This window comes from Danio rerio, chromosome 4 (genome assembly GCF_049306965.1).
Source record: "Danio rerio strain Tuebingen ecotype United States chromosome 4, GRCz12tu, whole genome shotgun sequence".
NCBI lineage: Eukaryota > Metazoa > Chordata > Actinopteri > Cypriniformes > Danionidae > Danio > Danio rerio.
In genome coordinates this window covers 44,100,180-44,122,056 of record NC_133179.1, presented here as the reverse complement: position 1 = coordinate 44,122,056, position 21,877 = coordinate 44,100,180, and the positions used below count along the sequence as shown (strand labels likewise).

Sequence of the window (21,877 nt, the reverse complement as noted above, 5' to 3'; positions counted from 1 at the left end):
AGGTAAGTGAAGCAGATAACATGAAGTTATAGGACATAACTGACTATTGTGGTAATTACTGTGAATTGTCTTCAATTCACATATATTGTCCTCATATTAACATATGTGTTACTAGAAAACTAGCAAAGGTTGATATTGTTATAATATTCATCAATATAAAAATTATATTACCTTTTGTTGCTCATGCAGTCATCATTCATTAATGGTTTAGCTTTTCATGAAATTAACTTGTGAGTGAATGGACAGAAGTTAAGCATGAATTCATGCATTTGACAGAACCTTTATTGTAATAATACCCATCATTTCTTAACAGACATGACTGGATCCTTTCTGGGTAGTGAGCCTGGATCCACTTTGCCAGAACCTGCTGCTGCTTCTGCCTCCCCTCTTGGCTCTTCGACGTCTGCTGCTTTACCCACAGGTGTGTACAGACAAAAATGACCATGTTCACATCCATAGTTCATGTAACTTAATAGTGACGATTGTTAATTTAGTCCTTGTCTGTCTTATCATTGTACAAACTGTATTATTTCATACAGCCTCAAGAAAAAGAGCTCATAAGAGACAGAGAGAGGAGCCACCGGAGGTGGAGCGGCAGCTTCTGGAAGCACTGCGGAACTGTCCGTCATCATCTCCACGCTCAGAGGATGAGCTCTTCCTATTGAGTTTGCTTCCCACCTTGCAGAGATTGCCACCTCAGACAAAAGAGTTTGTAAAATTTCAAATACATAAATTAATATCTGAAAGCAGCAGTGTTCTGCTTAATTTGGAAACATTGGAGGCCACAAAATAGATTTTTCTTTTGTAAACAGAGGCATCATTCTCTGCAGGGAATGAACCACACTTCCTTTTCTCCTCTCCCTCATTAGGTCCCTCACTGTTCCCTCTTTCAAGCAAGATCATTTTTATTCCTGTGTGTAAATAGTTGTATATATGTTTTTTTTTTTGTATATAGTGTTGTTTTGTAATTTAAATTTATTAATACAATTAAATGTTTTGTGAAATGTGTCAGGAATCTCGAAAACAAAACAAACTTAACCGCACTCATTTCTGGCGCCCCCCTGGATGTACAGCGCCCTTAGCATTTGCCTATACTGCCTATGCCACGGGCCAGCCCTGTTGGCGAGTCTGATAAACTTTACATAACATGCTGTGATTTAAGTTTAGTAACATAACTTTCTAATTCAAGATTTAAGATCTTTGTGTCTCAAGAATGTGTCTGTAAAATGTCAGCTTAAAACACCCACCAGGCTATTTGTTATAGCTTTTAGAATGTTGGGGTTTTCTGCTTTAAAAGTGGATTAAACAAGTTATTTAAAATTATGTTAAAATGTTTGGATTAAAAGTTTTGATCAACTTCAATTACTGAATGTCTGTGTATGTGAGAGAGATAGCAGCTTTGTTGTGTGAAGTGGAAAAGGAGGGAGAAATTTATCATGTTCTGACTGCAACAGTAAGTGGCAAAAAAAGCTTAACAAAAAAGACTTTTATTTTGGCGTTGCGTCTGACGTCATAAGGCTGCGCCGCTCCCGCACTGATTCAACAGGAGAAAGGTTTGTTTTAAAACTTTTACACAGATATTTCCGATTGATTAAAGTTTCAGGTTTTTCATCCGATACTTAATTATGTACCTGCTGTTAAAAATATTATTTTAACCCTTTAATACAATGTAGTACAATTTTACTCACAGTAATGAGGGCTATTGTTTAAACAACAGAAATGTGTGTAAGTGGTGTTTTAATAAAGGTTTAATATATTAAATAGCATAATGTCTTTTTATTTTAAGTATACATCACTACATATGAAAAATGAAGTAACTTTACTAGTTTTTTTTCAGGTTATTTGTGGCTATTGTTTCTTGATCAGACTTACCTGATTTATTTTTGTTAATGACTCTCATATAAAGAAACTGTTGAAGCAAGTGTTGAAGAGAAGTTATTTTGTTTCTGTTCATTGTTTTATTCATTTTAAATAGGACATTTTTATTGTTTTGTTAATTTTAAACAGGAACAAAGTGTCCAAATGCAGAGGAAAACTGCTGAAACAACTGATCTCCACACTGTTATAAAGATGGCGTTTATTAAAGAGGAGAGTGAAGATGTGAAGATTGAAGAAACATTCACAGTCAAACAGGAAGATCTGCAGGAACAAAAAGGTTGATTTCCATTCTTAAAGACCAACTCAGTCATTTTATCCTCATTCAGATATATTTTAATAATAAGAATACTAAATTAAGTCCTTCTTGCAGACCTGAGTGTGCTGTGTAGTTCTCCTAAATGCACATAAGCACTCATTGAAAGACAGGAATAAGTTTCTTTCTTGTGCTCATGTCTTTTGTCATTACTTTATGTATTATTAGTCTCCCATTTTCTCTACCCTCCCAAGGTTATTGCTTTTCTTGTTCTTCTACTGTTTTTGTAAAGTGTCATTGAGCACTGGCACTATATAAAATTAATCAAAAACAATAATTTAAAAAAGTTTAACTGAGCTGATGATGTTTGACCTACAGTATTCTCATAGAAGATATCTGCTATTACAGTGGTAGTTTTGGCTTAGTACTTTCCAGTTGCATATGTCACGTTGATCACAATTCCCCTTTTTTTATCAACTTCTATATGGATTTAAAGATGTTTCTAGTAGTTGTTACTAGTTCTCACAGATAGTATCTGAATTACGCCATTATTATAATAACTAATTACCAGGGCTATTGTGTTTAAAGAGAAATCTAAATTTTAGGCCATAAAAAGTTTTAAATTCACTGAAATATTGTGCTGTAGGTCTTAAATCTTTTTTTTTTAAACAAGCCTTAATTTTCCTTTGTTTATGATTTGCTACCCAATCTGGCTAAAACACATACAATCACCAACAATCCATCTCAATAAAACAGTATACTTTTTATTCAAAAAGGTCATTTTAACTCTATTTATCATAATGATTTAATTATTTTCCTTACAATAACATTTGTTTAAACATGCTCCATGTATTTACTGCTGAGCACATCGACCTGGACAGAATGATGCATAGATTTAGTTTATTATAGTTTTTAAAACTTTTAAAACATTTGTTTTTTTATTTTAAAGAAAGTTTATTTTGAGGGAAAAAAGTGTGTGGATACAAGTAAAGCTTGCTTGCTTTTTGCTAAAATATTAAAAATATTGTTTTTTTTATTATTATTTATTTATTATTGTATTAATAAATGTATTAAATTCTAATATTTTTTTGATAGGGCAAATAAAAATCTTTTTCATCTGGGCCATTTGAAAGTTTCTTTAGCCCTTTATGAGTTTAAAATTTCATTCATAATGGTCTTAAAATGTCTTAAACTCTTAAATTTAACTTGTTGACACCTGCAGAAACCCTGGTTTAAAGTATGTCAGAAAACGTGGATGCCGCCAATTTGAAATAAGCTGAATGAAATGGACACTAAAATAATTGTTCTAAAACATTGTACAGTATTCAAAACTATATGATGTTGTTGTGGGACGACGTGAGACAAAACAAACAAATTATAGTGGAACAATAACGTTTAGCATCGCACTGACTACAACTGGCCAACAAACTAGTCTAAAAATGACTTTAGCTGCTTAAGAAATAGATTACTGCATACTGATGATATGCAGAAATTTGAGTTAATAGTTCATCAGTATTGACCATATTCTTCCCATACCAGCAGGTGTCGCCATTGGAATTTATTTGCCTGACACTTGTTTTAAAGAATAAATTTTTAGATCCTAAAAACAGTGTTATACTACTTAGGCATGGGACGATATCAGTTTTCAAGGTATATCACGGTTTAAAAAAGGTCAAGGTTTTAAAACCACTAAAATATTCTGCTGTACCGTCCCTACGGTATATTTAAGTTTTTATTTTTCATTTTGTTTTAAGTTTTTCAAGGCAACATTATCTCCAGCAGAAAAGATATGTATAAAGAAATGTTTTTAAAATAAAAGAAGACAGCAGAAGTCCAGGATTCATTAGAATGATTCAATCTGACAAGTTTACTGCTATAAAATAATTTAAAAGTTTCTCAAAAAAAAAAATAAAATAAAATAAATAAATAAAAAAAAAAAATATATATATATATATATATATATATATATATATATATATATATATATATATATATATATATATATATATATATTGTGTTCAGAGGGGGGAAAGTGTTTGTTTTTTACCCAGACATTTAAAAATATATATATTTTAGAGCAGTAATCACAGTACTGTGAAACTGTGATATTTTTATTCAAGATTATCAAACCGTCAGAATCTTATACTGGCCCATGCCTAATGCTGCTTGATGTTGCAAAGTCATATTTTCTAATTTTATTATTTTTCTTTGTATGTATAGTCATGAACACACTTGTTTGTAGAGCAAGTAGCTGTTTATTATTCCTGGACATTTCTCGAAAAGGCAACTGAAGTTCTAAAACAATAGCATATGATATCAGGGCCCCATTTCTGATAGAAGGTTAAGTAAAAACTCAGAGTATGTTAACCCTGAAATGAGAAAAAACTCTGGGTTTTCAGTTTCAAAATGGCAGGTTTGTCAAACTTAAGAAAGTAGGGTAAGCCTGTTTCTGAAAGAAAGGTAACTTCAACTCTGAGTCAGTTACCGAGGTCACTTACTCTGTGAATCTAACCTGGTCAGGAGCAGGTTTTATTCTCTAAACTCCGGGTTTCTGTCGGTCTCCTCCCTTTATTTAAAGATGAAGCGGTATTTCTTGCCTTAGCCTTATGTTTCCAGCCACCTATTTTTATGTGTAGTTTGGATAGGCCATGAGCATAAAAAATCGGTTGATAGAAACTTCATGATGCACATAACTTTTGAAATATAAGCATGAAAAACATGCGCAAAACTGAGTTGGATAAACTTTTTATTCAATAAGAAAAGATAAACTTACGAAAACTACGTAAGCACTTTTACTGAACAAATGTCACTATCCACATTAAAAAGATTTTGTTATAAGATCATATGATGATGAAAATGTGTGCAAATGGACAAACCAGCAGGCTGACCACACTATAAAACATCTGAAATGTTGTTTTGCCTTCACCGTTTTAGTATTAATGTTATTATATTATTAATGATCTCCAGTGTGGGGTTATTGCTGTGTATCTTTAGGTTGGCATTGGCTATACAACGCCACTAGAGGGAGCTATAAGTACACAAAAGGTCCAGCTGGATGTATGTATGTTATGTTATTTGGAAATTGCCAGTAAGGCAACATTTTAGGCAACATTGATGGATCTGGCAACCCATGGATGGTAGACATAGACATTAGTCAAAAACAAGTGTCATTTAAGATACAGGGGTCGATGTCACTGTCGTTCCAGAAAAAAAATATTAAGAGACATTATAAGGAGAAACTACCTGCCCTTGGACATGTGACATGGCCGTTACTTGGGCCAGGGCAAGTTGCTTTGGATGTAGTGGGAGTTGGCAGGCTTCTCTTTAAAGAGGTGGAAAACACTCAGAGGACGATGTGTATGTAATTAGAAATTTGCACACTGCCCTTCTGGGCCGACCGGCGATTACAAAGCTTGGGCTGGTGGCACGATTAGACAGCATTGACATTAAAACACTAAAGCTAAGCTACCCAAAATTGTGCAGTGGTTTAGGAGAAGTACAACAACCATATGTGATCAGTGTGAAACCAGGAGCCACTCCATTCTCATTCAAACTCTGAGACAAATCCCACTACCTCTAATAAGAAATGTAAAGAGGAGCTGTATCAGATGGAGACGTTGGGTTTAATTAGCAGAGTGGAGGAGCCAACCGACTGGTGTGCTGGGATGGTTGTGGTCCCGAAAATGTCAGGTGCAGTTAGAATATGTGTAGACCTCTCCAAGTTAAATTATATTGGGAGCTGGTAAAGCGCAAAGTGGATTTTCTTAGAACACATAATTTCAGCCAAAGGAATTAGTCCTGACCCAATAAAGACGGAAGCTATTAGAAACATGACAGCCCTCTAATGTAAGCAAATTAAGGAGCTTCCTGGGAACGGTAAATCAGCTAGGAAGGTCCATTCCCCAACGGGCTGAGAAAGACAAAGCTCTTCGCGATCTGCTGTTGAAAAAGAACTGTTGGTTTTGGGGCACAGAGCAGGCTAAAGCACTTCAAACTCTGAAAGATGCATTGTCGTCTGCACTTGTTTTAGCGATTTATGACAAACAGAGACTGCAAAGTGTCAGCTGATGCTTCGTCCTATGGACTAGGGGCCGTCCTAATGCAGAGGTGGCAAGAAGGATGGAAGCCTATACCATAGGCATCACGATCTGCCACCCGGACCAAGCAGAGGTATGCACAAGTGGAAAAAGAGGCATTGGGTCTCACATGGGCGTGTGAAAGATTCAGAGACTTTCTTATTGGCAAGCATTTTGAAATGGAGACCGATCAAAGGCCATTACTGAGTCTCTTGGGATCACAAGCTCTGGATGCTCTTCCCTCTCGTATCCAAAGATTTAAATGTGGCTGATGCAATACTCCTACTCCATTGTTCATGTGCCAGGAAAGAGCTTCATGCTGGAAAACAAAACATACCTGTTGGTGGTGACTACTACTCCAGATATGTGGAATTAGCCCAGTTGTCACCTACCAGTTCTACTGATGTCATGATCACTTGAAGTCCATATAGCGGTAATTTAAATGTTAACTGGAGGGTGACATTAACATTTGTGTAGTCTTTGACAGCCCAGTTTGCTGTCGTAATTGCTTTCATTTTAATATCTTTCTTTAAAATATCATTGTTTTTGGAAAAATGGTGACATTTAATCACGAAGGCGCGCAGTGTTCATCCACTGGTTTGCTGCGTAGAGTGCGGTGTGCCCAGTCCAGAAGTGGAGTCTTCTTGAGGTTCAGGGTATCTTTCAAGAGACCGGCTACAAATTCCGTCACCCGTCTGCCGTGCTCCTGCCCTTCTTTAACTCCTGTAATGCAGAGATTTGAGCGGCGAGACCTCTCCTCAAGATCCTCGATTTGGTCTCTCAGCACATCCAGCTACTTTTTCACGATACTAAACGATTTTTCCAGGGTAGTAAGAGAGTCAGAGAATCTACCCAACAAAGACTCCAGACCAGGCTTTCGCTCTTCCGCTGCTTCCACTCTTGCATTAATGTGCTCCACAGCATTGCGTAACTCTGTCCAAAGCTGGTCAATTTGTTTGCAAGTTCATTTGACTGTGCAACGGCCTTTTCTTCAATTTTAACATTCAAATCAATTTTTAGTGCATCAATAGCTTGAAGGACCGCACTGTTATCACTCGCTGGAGCCATCTCCGCTCCAACCGGAAATCCAAAACAAACAATATAACAATAATCACAATGAAACACAAAACCCTCAGCACTTTTAACTCAAATGAAGGTGAAAGAAAAAACTTCAAATCATTTCAGGCCAGCAGATCCGGGAAAAAATAATAATGACAATATAAGTACGGGAAGAAAAAAGAAGAGAAATAAATTTAATGAAAATTTGGGCAAAGAAAACAAAAACTTTTGCTTCTTACTCACGGAGCGGAGGGTTCAAGGGAAATGAGAGGAGAATGGCGAATGTGGAGGTGTGGATGTGAAGGTTGCAGGCGTCGGCGAACCCAGCCGGAACATGCATGATTACGTGCTGTCATGGCTTTGCAATAAAAAAGTGTTATAATAGAGGCCAATACAGAAAAAAACGGCCATGAATATAACAAAAAGGGAGTAAATTTTTCTCAGAGTGTTGTAGATGTGGTTTCTGAAAGTTTATGAAAATTAATAATCAATAATAATGAGTTATTAATATTCCGGCTTAATCTTCTGTCATTTGTTTAAACAAATATATAATTGTATATGAATCCGCCCGCTCGGCCGAGCAGACTTTCAGATTATAAATATTAATTATCAACATCAACGAATTATTATTAATTATTGACATTCTGGATTAACTTATTGTTAATTTGACCAAATAAATATAATTAGACCTCGCCCGAGCAGACTCTGTAATGATATATTTATTTAGAGAGGGAATTATTGCTACTCCTTGTGAAGTAGATTAATCATTCAGAAGTTTTGATCAACTTTATAGCAGCTGTAGGGAATCTATCGTTTCAGTGACTTTTTCTGTGAGGCAAACAATACAATCCATTTGATTATAATAGGGTTTATTGACTAGTCTGACATATAACCCACATAGCAAAATTTCTCTGGCCCAGCTCTGGCCCACACAATCAGGTTTTGCTTGGCCCACATGCTGCAGTGAATTACGGTACATGACTGGACCAAATCTGGCTTCCAGACAAGGGCCAAACACAGACCATATCTGGGCCAAGTCTCAGCCAAGTTAATAACTCATAACTGGGCCTGAACTGGGCCAGATAGGTTGATGTGTCACGATTGCAATGAAATTGATAAACCCATGGAGTGATGCGCTTTAGGCACACTATGGGCACGCTTTTTCTCAAAGTGACCTGATTGGTCAAATTTTTTTTCTTTACTCAAAAATGATTTTAGTGTATTTTAAATGTGGGTCAAGACTGGCCAAACTCACATGGCCCACTTATCAAATTTTTAAATCTGGGCCAAATACTACGTTTTACATCTGGCCCAAATCTTGTGTGCCGCCTTAAAAACGGTGCCACCTCTGCCAAACCCGGGCCATGTTTGGCCCACATGCTTTATGCCAGTGCCGGATGAATGCCTGCTGTGCCAGCTTTTTGCCAAATCTGGGCCAGAATTCTTTGCTACTAGGGAACGAACAAGCATAAAATATAGAACAAATGTATACTGCATGTAGGTATATACGGGTCTATAAAACAGATGTCACGATTGTGGATCTGTCTGTTCTTCTATGATGTGTCTGCGTGTGTGTATGTGTGTGTGTGTACGGTGTGGTGCGTTATGCGTTTTACGTATATGCGTGTATGAGTGTGTGTGTTGGGTGTCTCTGTGTCTGTGTTAGAGTCGCGTTGCTGTCAGTTGTGTTTACCTTATCAGCTGGGTGGTCACGTGTACGCTGTCACCAGCCTTGCCGTGCGCAGCACCGCTCAGCTGTAATCAGTGGACCACAGGTGCAGCGCATTACCGCGCCTATATATGTTCAGCGTTTCTGTCTCACAGTGTCAGTTCGTTTTCTTCACGTCTGTTTGTCTGTGTCCTGTCAGGTTCCGGTCGCTGAGTTCTGGTCGTGTGTCGCGGGGAGAGCTCTGTGTTTGGACTCTTGTACCTTTCTGTTGGCGGCTCTCTGATCTTGTTCTTCAGTGCTCCCTGTTCGATTTACATTTCCTGCTGCTCGCTTGACTCACTCATCATCTTCCTGCGTTCTTCCTTCTGTCATTCTGTCTGAGTCAATAAATAATTATTTTACTTGCAATTGGGTCTCCCTGTATTTCGTGACAACAGAAAAGTGAGGAAATAGAGAGTTCAGATAAAGAGTGGCAAATCTACCTCAGTTTCACACACTATTAAGGATCACCAAGATTGTAAAAACACTTTTTTGATAAAGAGGCACAGCTTATTCGCATTACTAAAGTACCTGGAGTTTAGGATTTCTCGGTCTCTCTCTCTGCAAGTTTCTTCCGATGTGCTGGAATTCCTTTGATGTCCTTTCTTGATGCGTGGAGTTTGCAATGCAGTTCGGAGGATACGCGATCACAACTTAAACTGAGTTTTACTTTGCCGGAAAAATAAGAAAATGTGGGCTCGGATGAGCCACGCGGTCAGAGAAAAATGTGGTCTGCCCCCATTAAAAGAGGGTGCACCTCTCGAAAGCTGGGTTTTTAAACTTTGGTCTGGCCACAACCCCTTTTCCCAACAACTGACCAACAGTCTCCTGGCAAAGTTTGAGCGGGAGTTTTTCTTTGTCTCTGGCCCGCTAATATGCAAAATAAGAGTACGCCCGAAAGCATGTGGAGAGACATTACATCAGAGCATTAATTAATGTAAGCCGTGGTGATTATGATCATGCGCTACGCATCATGTGTTGTAAAATGGCAGGAGGAACATTTTGATACTAAACACTAAAGTGTTAAGAAGTGCATCAACAGACTTTGGGTGTACTTACACTATACTATCCGAACCGTGCCCAGGCCCGTTTCTCAGATCGTTTGAGAAGTGCGAGTGTGCTGAATCGGGCTCAGGAACGGTTCACTTTGCCGGCCCTGGCCCGGTTGGAAGAGGTGGGCATGAGCGTGGTTTACTTGGGCTTGTAGTATGAGTGCAAAACGTGCCAAAGCCCGAAACTGAAAGCAGGACGTGAGTTTTAAGGGACTGTTTCATATGGATCTATTAATCAATCTTACTGTTCAATGAACACAAACTGCCGTAGTTTTATAAAGACACAAACACCTCACTGCACGACAGCTGCGCACCTTCAGCAAACCTCCTCATTCCTGCACCACGAGGGCTTTAAGATTGTTTATGAGCGCCAAAAGTGGTGGATCTGTTCGGCAAAATATCTGACAGCTTGTCATCGCATCCCTAAGGACTGTTTAGCGAAATATTTGACTGCATGTCACTGCATAACAAACGACTAAAACGAAATAACTAGAGAATTCTCCACTGTGCTGAGCGAGAGCGCTTCTCTACTGAACAACGCAGCGCAGCATCAATGACGTAAGCGTGCCTAGGCCTGATTGTGGTGTAAGTGCGGGCCATCAAGGGAGACGGGAGGGGGGACAAGCATGCCTTGGCCTGGTTCGAGGCAACTGTACATAGTGTGAGTATGGCCTATGTGGCACCAGGAGTCATAAGCCCACGCAGAGGAGACTCAGACCCCTTTATAAAATCAATACGTAATTTTTATCTACGGACTGTACGTTACAGTGTACTGAATTTTTTAATTTTTTTTATTTCAAAGCTTTTTTTCAGAATACGTCAAAAAATGGATGTCCCCAAATATCAGTTAATTTGCTGAAACACAGAAGGATTTTTTTTCAAATAAACCTTAAAATCACCCTAGACTAGATTAAAATGACCCAACAACACACAAGGGGAAAGGTACGTGCACATTCCAGCCTTTATGCAGATGCTGTACAGGTATGTCTCATGTCTGCAAGGCAAAAATTCAGCTGTTACCCCAGAACTTTTTTTCTGATGTGTTTACCAGTCAGGCACATAAACAAGTATTCATATACTTGAATATATATGAATAAATACAAAAATAAATAGTGAATATACACGAATATTAATAGGCCATTAACAGCTTTTTTTCTTTGTCTTATCAATATGACCAAAATTACTTTTATGAGAAACTCTCATAACTATGTGGACTGACACAGTTTTAATTTACTATAACTTCTATGTTAAGCGGCTTTGACACAATTTACGTTGTAAAAGCACTAGATATATAAAGATGAATTGAATTCCATCTGCTTTAATATGTACAGGTTAATGGATTTAACAAAATATGATCTGATTTATTTTACTTTTAATGTGCATCAAAATTACAGTGTGTAGCCAATGTTTCCAGTGTCTTTTCACTTTTCAGCTTTTGATGAGAGTTTTTAAGACTTAATAAAAACTAATGTTTTATTTATTTATTTATTTCAGACCTAATTGAACAGAATGAGGGGAGTAAAGAGGAGGAACATCATGTCAAAACTGAGGAAAAAACTCATTTACAGACTGATGATATTTTGAAAAGGAAAGACAAGAATCGATTCACCTGCACTCAGTGTGGAAGGCGTTTGGCAAACAAAAGCAAACTTAAGATTCACATGAGGATTCACACTGGAGAGAGACCATTCACATGCATTCAGTGTGGGAAGAGTTTCATCCGTTCATCATCCCTTAATGTACACATGATGAGCCACACTGGAGAGAAACCATTCTCTTGCACTCAGTGTGGAAAGAGTTTAGCAAGCAAAAGCAAACTTAAAATTCACATGAGGATTCACACTGGAGAGAGACCATTCACATGCACTCAGTGTGGGAAGAGTTTCAGCCAATCATCATCCCTTAATCAACACATGAGGATCCACACTGGAGAGAAACCATTCACATGCACTCAGTGTGAAAAGAGCTTCAGCCAATCATCACACCTTAATGAACACATGATGATTCACACTGGAAAGAAACCATTTACATGCACTCAGTGTAGGAAGAATTTTTATTGCTCATCACACCTTAATAAACACATGAGGATCCACACTGGAGAGAAACCATTCACTTGCACTCAGTGTGGTAAGAGTTTCAGCCGATCATCATCCCTTAATCTACACATGAGGATCCACACTGGAGTGAAACCCTTCACATGCACTCGGTGTGGGAAGAGTTTTAACTGCTCATCCTCCCTTAATCTACACATGAGGATCCACACTGGAGAGAAACCCTTCACATGCACTCGGTGTGGGAAGAGTTTTAACTGCTCATCCTCCCTTAATCGACACATGAGGATCCACACTGGAGAGAAACCATTCACTTGCACTCAGTGTGAAAAGAGCTTCAGCCAATCATCACACCTTAATGAACACATGATGATTCACACTGGAAGGAAACCATTTACATGCACTCAGTGTAGGAAGAATTTTTACTGCTCATCATACCTTAATAAACACATGAGGATCCACACTAGAGAGAAACCATTCACTTGCACTTAAGCTGCGGTCACACTGGACTTTTATGCCCATAGACTTCCACACTGGAGAGAAACCATTCACATGTACTTAGTGTGGGAAAAGCTTAAACCAATCAGAAAACCTTAATAAACACATGAAGGTCCACTCTGGTGTGAAAGAGTATATGTGCTTTGAGTGTGAGAAGACTTTTATTTCAGCTCCAAAAACTGCACCAAGCGATTCATACTGGAGAGACCGTACAATTGTTCAAACTGTGACAAGAGGTTTAATCAGTTAACACATCTGAAAACACAAAAGAGGATTCACACTGGAGAGAAACGTACAGATCTGATCAGTGTCTACAGAGTTTCGCTCATTCGCAGCAGCTTAAAAAACACATGGACAAAAAGTTGCACACATGACATGAATGCAGCAAAACATTTTCTCACAGGATGTTTCATGTCTGAATAATGTTTGAAAAGGCTGAGTAACGGTATACTGTTTTCCTACACTGCAGTAGGTGGGGTTGTAAATGTGTCGCGCTCCTCGCATTTATGTAAACAATGATGGCAGCTGAGAGAAGAACAGTTTCATAAACATCTGGCAAACAGCACCTCTGCGGCTTGAAATCTCATCTGTTATCCACTCTCCAGTGTGTTCATGTAGCTAGTGTTGTGTTAGATGATGTTATCTGTCTGATTCCCTGAATGAGAAATCCAGGTTGGAGTATGTGGTAAATCGTGATTGGATGCCTGCATTGCTCATCAATGGATATACAAAAGTTGTTGTGTTAGCTACTCAGGAGTCCTCATGTCAAGACCTCCCATCTCATTGATTCTTTAACCTTATGGTTTTGTTTTGCATTACTTATATCATGTAGTTAAAGTGTTGTTGTGATTATATCCTAAGTTCTTTATCTTCATTAGTATCCCTAGACATTTGTTGGTTGCATTGATTGATTGTTCTATGAGTTACATTTTATAATAAATCATTTGCATTCAGGTTATTTTGTTGGCTCATCTCTCTTTTGTGCTGCGACTCAAACAAGCGGGTCATAACACTTTGTAAAATGTGTCCGGTTGTATCCGAGATCTTGTCCTTTCAGTCATGACCATGGGTGACAGTAGGTACTTAGATTACCTTTCGTCTCAGCTCCTTCACCACAACAGACAATCACATTAACTCCATTACCAGCCGGCAGCTAGCTCTCTACAACTCTCACATGGCTGCCCACTGAAGCTAAGCAGGCCTGTGCCCGGTCAGTACCTGAATGGGAGACCACATGGGAAAGCTAGGTTGCTGCCGGAAGTAGTGTTAGTGAGGCCAGCAGGGGGCGCCCAACCTTTGGTCTGTGTGTTTGAGTGATAGGGATGCTATACTGCTCAGTGAGCACCGTCTTAAGATGTTAACGTGTGGTTGTTAAAAATGTAAAAAAAGAGTAGGGGTCTCTGTCCATCATGGCATCCATTCAATTGGCTTCATCATGTGTGGGCTGGTGCAAAATGGCTGCTGTCGTGTCATCCAGGTGGATGCTACACACTGGTGAAGTGGTGGAGGAGAACCCCCCCATTGTGTAAAGTGCTTTGAGTGCCCAGAAAAGTGCTATATAAATGTAAGGAATTATTATTATTATTACTGCTGCCGCTGCACTGATCCATCTTTTAATCTAACGTTAGAGACAGTGGATGTTACGGCCCTAGACTCCCATATGGGGGGTTGCCAAACACAACGTGTGTATTACTGCTTGTCAGCGCCAACCACCTATTGTGCAGTTCTGTGCACCGGAGGCCTCTTCGGTTACTGAAACAGCTTTACCGATCAATAACAAAGAAGTTTCTACATTAGAAGAATGACATTTTCTTCTTTTTCCTGTTTTACGGTGGTCGATAACAAAGTTTTTGATGCGTTACTGCCACCTCTTGCTCTTGTTGGTGATGTAGCCACACAATCATTGGGCTGACACGAGAAACTTGCTTGATTAAAAGATGACAGAGAGATTAGATTAGGGTGTAATTCATTAATGAAAAGTTGTAAAATATATACAATATAATGCTAATTGCAGAGTATTTCCCTTTACTATAAATAAAATAACTATGGTATTTTATTTGTGTAACACCTAGTTTTTTGGATTTTTAGTTTTTGCTGTTATATAACATAATTTGTTTCTGTTTGGTACAACATAATATTTACAGTAAATAACTAAACTAAATTATTTTTCATTGACAGTTTTATTGATCACTAAGATATGATTGACTTGGATTTAAGTTGCTTCGATTTAAATATGAATATTGTAAAATTAGCTTGGATGTAGCTACACTACTTTTGCCAAGGATTTTTTAGCTTAGCTTGCTACATTTCCAAGAGGTAAGCTTTTAGTCTAGTTAAGCTGGCAATCTGGCTTTAAAAAAAGGCCATTCAACTGAGACTGCCCTGCTCTCGGTCGTGGAGGATCTCAGACTGGCTAAAGCAGACTCTAAATCATCAGTCCTCATCTTGCTGGATTTGTCAGCTGCTTTTGACACTGTAAACCACCAGATCCTGCTATCTACGCTCGAGTCACTGGGCGTTGCGGGCACTGTTATACAATGGTTCAAATCTTACCTTTCTGACAGGTCATTCAGGGTGTCTTGGAGGGGAGAGGTGTCCAACCTACAGCATCTAAACAGTGGGGTATCTCAAGGCTCTGTTCTTGGGCCACTTCTCTTCTCCATCTACACAACATCTTTAGGACCAGTCATCCAGAAACATGGATTTTCCTACCACTGCTATGCTGATGATACCCAGCTATACCTCTCTTTTCACCCTGATGATTCCTCGGTTCCAGCTCGCATTTTCAGCCACCCACCTGAATGTTTGGCCACAAAATACACCAAACTGGATTTCAAAGAAACCCAGCAGATGTTTTCTGTTAATCACATCTTCATGGTGCTCATTTAAGTTTGTTTGGTCTTGTCCAGTACTGCCTCAGGGGACAGTTTTCTGTATGACTTTCCTTTGTTAGCTTCCTTTACTTTTGTTGCCTCTATCTGTCAGATTTAGGCTGCCATCAATAAAATAATTACATCATTAATAACAATGTTTGTCCTAGTTGAGACAGTGAATAAGTTAAATTTTATTTTATCTCTTTTGTAATGTAATAATGTACATGTAACGTAATTGTTTTTGAAGACAACATTTTCATTTCCAAAAAGAAAATATTTTCTACATTTTGAAAACTACTGTTTTGTTACATGTAAAAGCAGTGCATTCAAACTATTACTTTTGTATAGCATGTCTTTATTGAGTATTGAACCCAAAACTTACCCTAGACAGGCTTAGGGAAAAAAAATAATAATAGTAATAAAAAAATGCAAATAAATAAATAAAATAATAAATTACACATATACATAAAAAATATAATAAATAAAAATAAAATCAAGCACCAATAAACATCCCACAACTTCAGACTTCCGAAGCTTCTTCAATATCTCCGTTTTTTACAAAGTTCAAAAACACCTCCCAGATGTCACAAAATTCAGTGGATTTTTTCCTTATTATATATGTGAGCTTTTCAAGAGCCAAGCATGTTATAAGGTTTCTCAACCAAAATCCAATGGAGGGGCGATTAACTTTTTTCCAGCATAAAGCAATACAACGCCTTGCTTGTATTAAACATAAATCAATCAATTTTCTTTCTTTAGTAGACAAGGCACAACTGTCTTCATACATATTCAATATATCAAACTATTTCTTTAAATTGAAGTTACTTATATTTTAGTCTGTTAGTAATTTAATCTATGTCTGCGAAATAGAAAATTAAAGAAGATTATTAATGTTAACTTTGTTAATGGATTATAATTAGGGATGAATTAATGCGTGTGCATTATTATATTATTGGTTTATTATTGAAGATGCATTAATGTGTGACCCTTATATTATCGCTTTATTATTAGTGATGAATTAATGTTTGAGCATTATTCTATTATTGGTTTATTATTAGTGATGCATTCATGCGTGATCCATATTGTTTTTTTGCTTTGTGATTGATTTATTAGATTAGTTTATGATTAGTGATGTAGTCATATGTGAGCGTTATTATAATATTTGTTTATAATCAGTGACTGATGAAATGAGCCTTATATTTATTATAAGTGAGTGATTCATTGATGTGTTAGAATAATGCACGGGCATTATTGTAACTATGGTAGTAAATAATAATATAAAGTGTTGTAATGTATAATAACTGCATTAAAATGTTTGTAGTAAAACTTTAAAGAGTGCTTGGTCGGCTAAGTTAATCTTACCAAATAACGTTATATAACATCTATAACAATCATATAATAATCGTGTTGTAGTAATTAATGTTACTGTAATGGTTATTCATTTAAACCAACTTGTTATAAAAATGCTTAGTTTGCAATTGTTGTCCGAATTAATCTGCAACGAAATCTGTACACTACAAATCTTGAATGGTATAAGGGCTCTGATTGGCCATAGCGTTCATTGTAACTCGGAACATGATTGGCTGCCGTAACCAAGAATAGGGTGAATCTTGGTTCCAGCTCGGGACGTGTTTGGCCAGCGTAACCATGAATTAAAAAAAAATCTTGGTTCCAACTCGGAACGTGATTGGCCGGTGTAGCCAAGAATAACCACGACTTACAGGTGCCAGTATGCGCCACTGGCCCAGTCTGCACTGTGTGGCATATTTGCTGACATATAACAGAGACTGAAACATTGCTCACACTTGTCTGAGGTGGTCATTTTGACTGCAATCTTGTTTTAGGTTGGCACTTTGTTTTTGAATATTGTCTGCTTTTCAAATGCGTATTTGTGCTGCAGTAGAACGCCTTAGCCTCACAGCAAACATTTTGGTCTACAAGCTGTCAATGCCGTCTTCCCAGGAGAGTGGCTGTACTGGTTTCTTCTGGAAGTCCTGAGGGATGTACGGGACCAAGACATGAGAGCAGTTGGGGCAGCCTTTGAACCCAGGAGAGCACCCCACAGGCTCTGTGCTGGCGGCCCCAGAAACTCGATTCATTCCAGAGTAGAACCGAACAACTCCGGCAGGGGCAAACCGCGACCGCACTGAGAGTAACGCAAAAATTTCCTGAACGAGCCAGCCAGGAGTCGAACCTAGAATGTTCTGATCCGTAGTCAGACGCGTTATCCATTGCGCCACTGGCCCAGTCCGCTTCAGCAGTGCTCAGTAGCATGCTGATTGGAAAGAGGACACGGCTCGGTGAACATGGAGTTCCTTCAACGCATGCTGTGCTTTGTTGTCATGGCAAGTTGTGGTGTCGATAGGATGCTCTTACACCGAGCATGTAACAGTCCCTCCCAAGAAGAACTGGGATCCAGGCTCTGAGACTTTCTCTTCCCCAGGAGGAGGTTGCAAACGTTAGAGTTATTTTTGTCAGAGCAGCTGCAGCACACCTGGGTGGAGGCCCACAGCTAGACTTGAGGGCAACCTTCAGCCAGACCTTCCCTGGTGGTCTAGTGGTTAGGATTCGGTGCTCTCACCACCGTGGCCCGGGTTCGATTCCCGGTCAGGGAACTTCCTTTTCACCTCCATGCTGAACTTTGAGCAGCGGTAAACTCACTTGGCGAAGGCAAGAAAGCGGAGAGCGCAAAAGATGTCCTTCGAGCTGGAGTCGAACCAGCGACCTAAGGATTGCCATCATCCCACCTACAGTCCTCCACTCTACCAACTGAGCAATCGAAGGCTTACAGGGCAGTTCCACAACCACATCGTATAAGGTAGCTGCAGTCCGACCGCTGGCCAAAAAGGACAGAAGCAAAAGCACTCAAGCATTCCCATACCAGGAGTCGAACCCGGGCCGCCTGGGTGAAAACCAGGAATCCTAACCGCTAGACCATATGGGAACTGCCAATTTGGAAAGCCAGTCTTGGCACAAACTCCAGTTCATTCTGATCGCTGGCACGTCCCTGCTCCGCTTGCACAAGTGCCACTCATACACTTACGCACTCTCTCATACACAGTTTCTTGCTTTCCTTAACCGAGAATCTTCTGATCCGTAGTCATAAGCGCTAACCTTTGTTCCACCGTCACTCTGTTCGGCACCTTGTTAGCACATTGCTTGGAGCAAGGACAAGGCTCTGTCAACCCGGAGTTCCTTCACCACACATTCTGCTTTGTTTTTATGGCAAGAGGTTGTGTGGATGGGATGCTCTTACAGGATTCCTGACAGTCCCTCCATAGAAGACCTGAGATCCAGGGTCGGAGACTCTCTCCTCTCCAAGAGGAGGTTAAAAGCAATGGTTTCTTTTGTGTCTGTGTGTCAGAGCGCTTAGGTGTTGCTGCAGCTCAGAGACCTACAAGTGGAGGAGATTACACTGCAAGTTGGCTAGATGACCTCTAAGTGGTAGGCACTTATGCCGCACGTAGGCTGGGTTTGCGATTGATGTAGCTGTAGTAGACATTCATAAAAATAAAAAATAAAAATATATAAACTGCTTACTCTGAGGTTGTGTTTAGGGTTGGGGTAGGAGTAAAATTGAATAAAACACAGCAGGTTACCGTGAGGTTGGGCCTAGGGCTGGGGTAGGTGTGATTTTAATAAACTGCGATAGGTTGTATTCTGTGCCATGTACGAGACATTGAATCAAAGAAACCCACATGGAGGTTTGTTACTGTGAGGTTGGGTTAAGAGTTGGGGTAGGTTGGGAGGTTGATAAAACACAGCAGGAAACTGTGAGGTTGGGTTAAGGATTGGGGTAGGTTTGACATTCAAACATAACTGGTTTGCAGGCAGTGTCTTGTACCAGACATTAAATGAATGAAAACTCCAGGAGGTTTTTACAGCCCACTTGGAGCTCAAGTCTCACCTGCTTGGAGCTGACCAGGCCATTTGGAGCAGGCTCCGATTTCTATTTATACCTTTCTCAGTCAGGTAACTTCTTTTTCAGTAGTATGAGCGTCTGCACTGTGTGGCATATTTGCCGTCATATAACAGAGCCTGAAACATTGCTCACACTTGTCTGAGGTGGTCATTTTGACTGCAATCTTGTTTTAGGTTGGCACTTTGTTTTTGAATATTGTCTGCTTTTCGAATGCGTATCTGTGCTGCAGTAGAACGCCTTAGCCTCACAGCAAACATTTTGGTCTACAAGCTGTCACTGCCGTCTTCCCAGGAGAGTGGCTGTACTAGTTTCTTCTAGAAGAACTGAGGGATGTACGGGACCAAGACATGAGAGCAGTTGGGGCAGCCTTTGAACCCAGGAGCGCACCCCACAGGCTCTGTGCTGGCAGCCCCAGAAACTTGATTCATTCCAGAGTAGAACCGAACAACTCCAGCAGGGGCAAACCGCAACCGCACTGCACTGAGAGCAACGCAAATATTTCCTGAACGAGCCAGCCAGGAGTCGAACCTAGAATCTTCTGAACCGTAGTCAGACGCGTTATCCATTGCGCCACTGGCCCAGTCCGCGTCAGCAGTGCTCAGTAGCATGCTGATTGGAAAGAGGACACGGCTCGGTGAACATGGAGTTCCTTCAACGCATGCTGTGCTTTGTTGTCATGGCAAGTTGTGGTGTCGATAGGATGCTCTTACACCGAGCATGTGACAGTCCCTCCCAAGAAGAACTGGGATCCAGGCTCTGAGACTTTCTCTTCCCCAGAAGGAGGTTGCAAACGTTAGAGTTATTTTTGTCAGAGCAGCTGCAGCACACCTGGGTGGAGGCCCACAGCTAGACTTGAGGGCAACCTTCAGCCAGACCTTCCCTGGTGGTCTAGTGGTTAGGATTCGGCGCTCTCACCGCCGCAGCCCGGGTTCGATTCCCGGTCAGGGAACTTCCTTTTCACCTCCATGCTGAACTTTGAGCAGTGGTGAACTGACTTGGCGAAGGCAAGAAAGCGGCTCTGAGCGCAAAAGATGTCCTTCGAGTCGGAGTTGAACCAGCGACCTAAGGATTGCCATCATCCCACCTACAGTCCTCCGCTCTACCAACTGAGCTATCGAAGGCTTACGGGACAGTTCCACAACCACATCGTATAAGGTAGCTGCAGTCCGACCGCTGGCCAAAAAGGACAGAAGCAAAAGCACTCAAGCCTTCCCATACCGGGAGTCGAACCCGGGCCGCCTGGGTGAAAACCAGGAATCCTAACCCCCTTTTGACCCGAATGGAGTCCAAACTCAGCCAGTGAGGTCACTAAGGAGAGTGAAAGTAATGACTCATGCTCCCTTAATAAGTTTGCAGAGTTTTTTTCACCCCTTCTTGGACAAGCTGGAACCTAAAAATTCCAGTCCCCAAGCTAAGGGCTCTTTCACTCTCCACCCACAAAAGGAGTTCACGCTTCTCATCATCGGTGGGATTAAGGGTCCTGCAAGCAGAAGTGAAAACATACAAAAAAAACAACAACAGCGGACCAAAGTCCAGAATGTGAACACAAATGCGCAAGCCCTAAAAGTCCTCCAGAAGTAAACAACTCATAATTTCCATCGATACTTCCTCTGATGCATCTACAACTTGCTCCAACTCTAAATCCGAAACATACAGGCTAATTCTAGTGCTCAGAGATCCTCTGATCAGACACAAAAGGTCATCCACTCGACCTAAGCCACACAGGATTTAAATTCATGACCTGCAAAGACATCTTTATCTGCACCAGTCTTAAAACATTCATCAGCATGTTCTGTAACTTCAAATTAGAATAATGAAGCATTTTTACATTAACACACATTAAACATGCCAACAGCACAATAGTCCAATTCAGCACCATTACCATGTTTAATCATCACCTTGCTGAACTCCATGTCAGTCAAGTCCACTTAAAATATCTTTTCATTCAAATAATGATGTGATTGTAGTGATGCAACACATTCCTCTGTATCATTGATAGGAAGTGTACAAGCACCCTTGTCCTGGCCATAATGAGCCAAATTTACCTTCACAGTTAACAAACTAATATCAAATCCACTCTCTGGAAGCCGGGCTAAATGAATAAACACTGTTATTGCACTCCTGACATTGAGCCAGACCCTCAGTCACCTCAAAGAGACTAGATATAGATATAACCTGTTACCTAGAGACCAAGAAAGATGTAATGGTTTTTACAAACTATTAATCTAATTCATTAACATGCAATAAGAGGGATTATGAATCCATTTCTTTTGTTCCCCCATTTTAGGGGTTTAACACATTTTTAGTCTAATTCAACAAAGATTAAACATAAGTCTGTCAAACTCAAGCATCTTTTAAGAGAAATAAGACTAAACCTTATAATTATCTTCTCAACTTGTCATTTTTACCATATTACTTTCCTCTGACTAAACCATTCAACATAATCAGAAGCAAACACCTTGTATAAAATTCATTCGATTCTTACTGTCTGGTCAATTAGAAATGCT

At 39.7% G+C, this 21,877-nt stretch overlaps 3 protein-coding genes and 7 non-coding genes across 12 annotated transcripts in view; 3 read left to right on the top strand and 7 right to left on the bottom strand.

Moving 5' to 3' along the window:
- LOC141381669 (BEN domain-containing protein 5-like) overlaps positions 1 to 21,877 on the bottom strand; it is a 495,902-nt gene that overhangs the window by 349,446 nt on the left and 124,579 nt on the right. The gene's annotated exons all lie outside the window — the stretch shown is intronic.
- LOC137490953 (uncharacterized) overlaps positions 1 to 21,877 on the bottom strand; it is a 245,143-nt gene that overhangs the window by 147,439 nt on the left and 75,827 nt on the right. The gene's annotated exons all lie outside the window — the stretch shown is intronic.
- Positions 1,515 to 13,531, top strand: LOC110439473 (uncharacterized). Of its 3 annotated transcripts, none has more exons than XR_012402232.1 (3): positions 1,515 to 1,553; positions 2,008 to 2,155; positions 9,135 to 9,343. XR_012402232.1 is itself a non-coding variant. In XM_068220605.2 (3 exons), exons 2-3 carry the CDS (start codon positions 2,023 to 2,025, stop codon positions 12,567 to 12,569), a joined length of 1,182 nt encoding a protein of 393 aa, XP_068076706.2. In that variant the 5' UTR covers positions 1,515 to 1,553; positions 2,008 to 2,022; the 3' UTR covers positions 12,570 to 13,531. The 3 variants fall into 3 exon arrangements, 2 of the variants coding, with proteins under 2 accessions (XP_068076706.2, XP_073803829.1); XM_068220605.2 differs by lacking the exon at positions 9,135 to 9,343 and adding an exon at positions 11,521 to 13,531; XM_073947728.1 differs by lacking the exon at positions 9,135 to 9,343 and adding an exon at positions 11,521 to 13,531 and having other exon boundaries at positions 1,515 to 1,725.
- On the bottom strand, positions 17,622 to 17,694 carry trnar-acg (transfer RNA arginine (anticodon ACG)). The gene has a single exon. It is a non-coding gene; the product is annotated as a tRNA-Arg (tRNA).
- On the top strand, positions 17,992 to 18,063 carry trnae-cuc (transfer RNA glutamic acid (anticodon CUC)). The gene has a single exon. It is a non-coding gene; the product is annotated as a tRNA-Glu (tRNA).
- Positions 18,146 to 18,232, bottom strand: trnay-gua (transfer RNA tyrosine (anticodon GUA)). The gene is given in 2 exon segments: positions 18,146 to 18,181; positions 18,196 to 18,232. It is a non-coding gene; the product is annotated as a tRNA-Tyr (tRNA).
- On the bottom strand, positions 18,321 to 18,392 carry trnae-uuc (transfer RNA glutamic acid (anticodon UUC)). The gene has a single exon. It is a non-coding gene; the product is annotated as a tRNA-Glu (tRNA).
- trnar-acg (transfer RNA arginine (anticodon ACG)) lies at positions 19,878 to 19,950 on the bottom strand. Its single transcript has one exon. It is a non-coding gene; the product is annotated as a tRNA-Arg (tRNA).
- On the top strand, positions 20,248 to 20,319 carry trnae-cuc (transfer RNA glutamic acid (anticodon CUC)). The gene has a single exon. It is a non-coding gene; the product is annotated as a tRNA-Glu (tRNA).
- Positions 20,405 to 20,491, bottom strand: trnay-gua (transfer RNA tyrosine (anticodon GUA)). The gene is given in 2 exon segments: positions 20,405 to 20,440; positions 20,455 to 20,491. It is a non-coding gene; the product is annotated as a tRNA-Tyr (tRNA).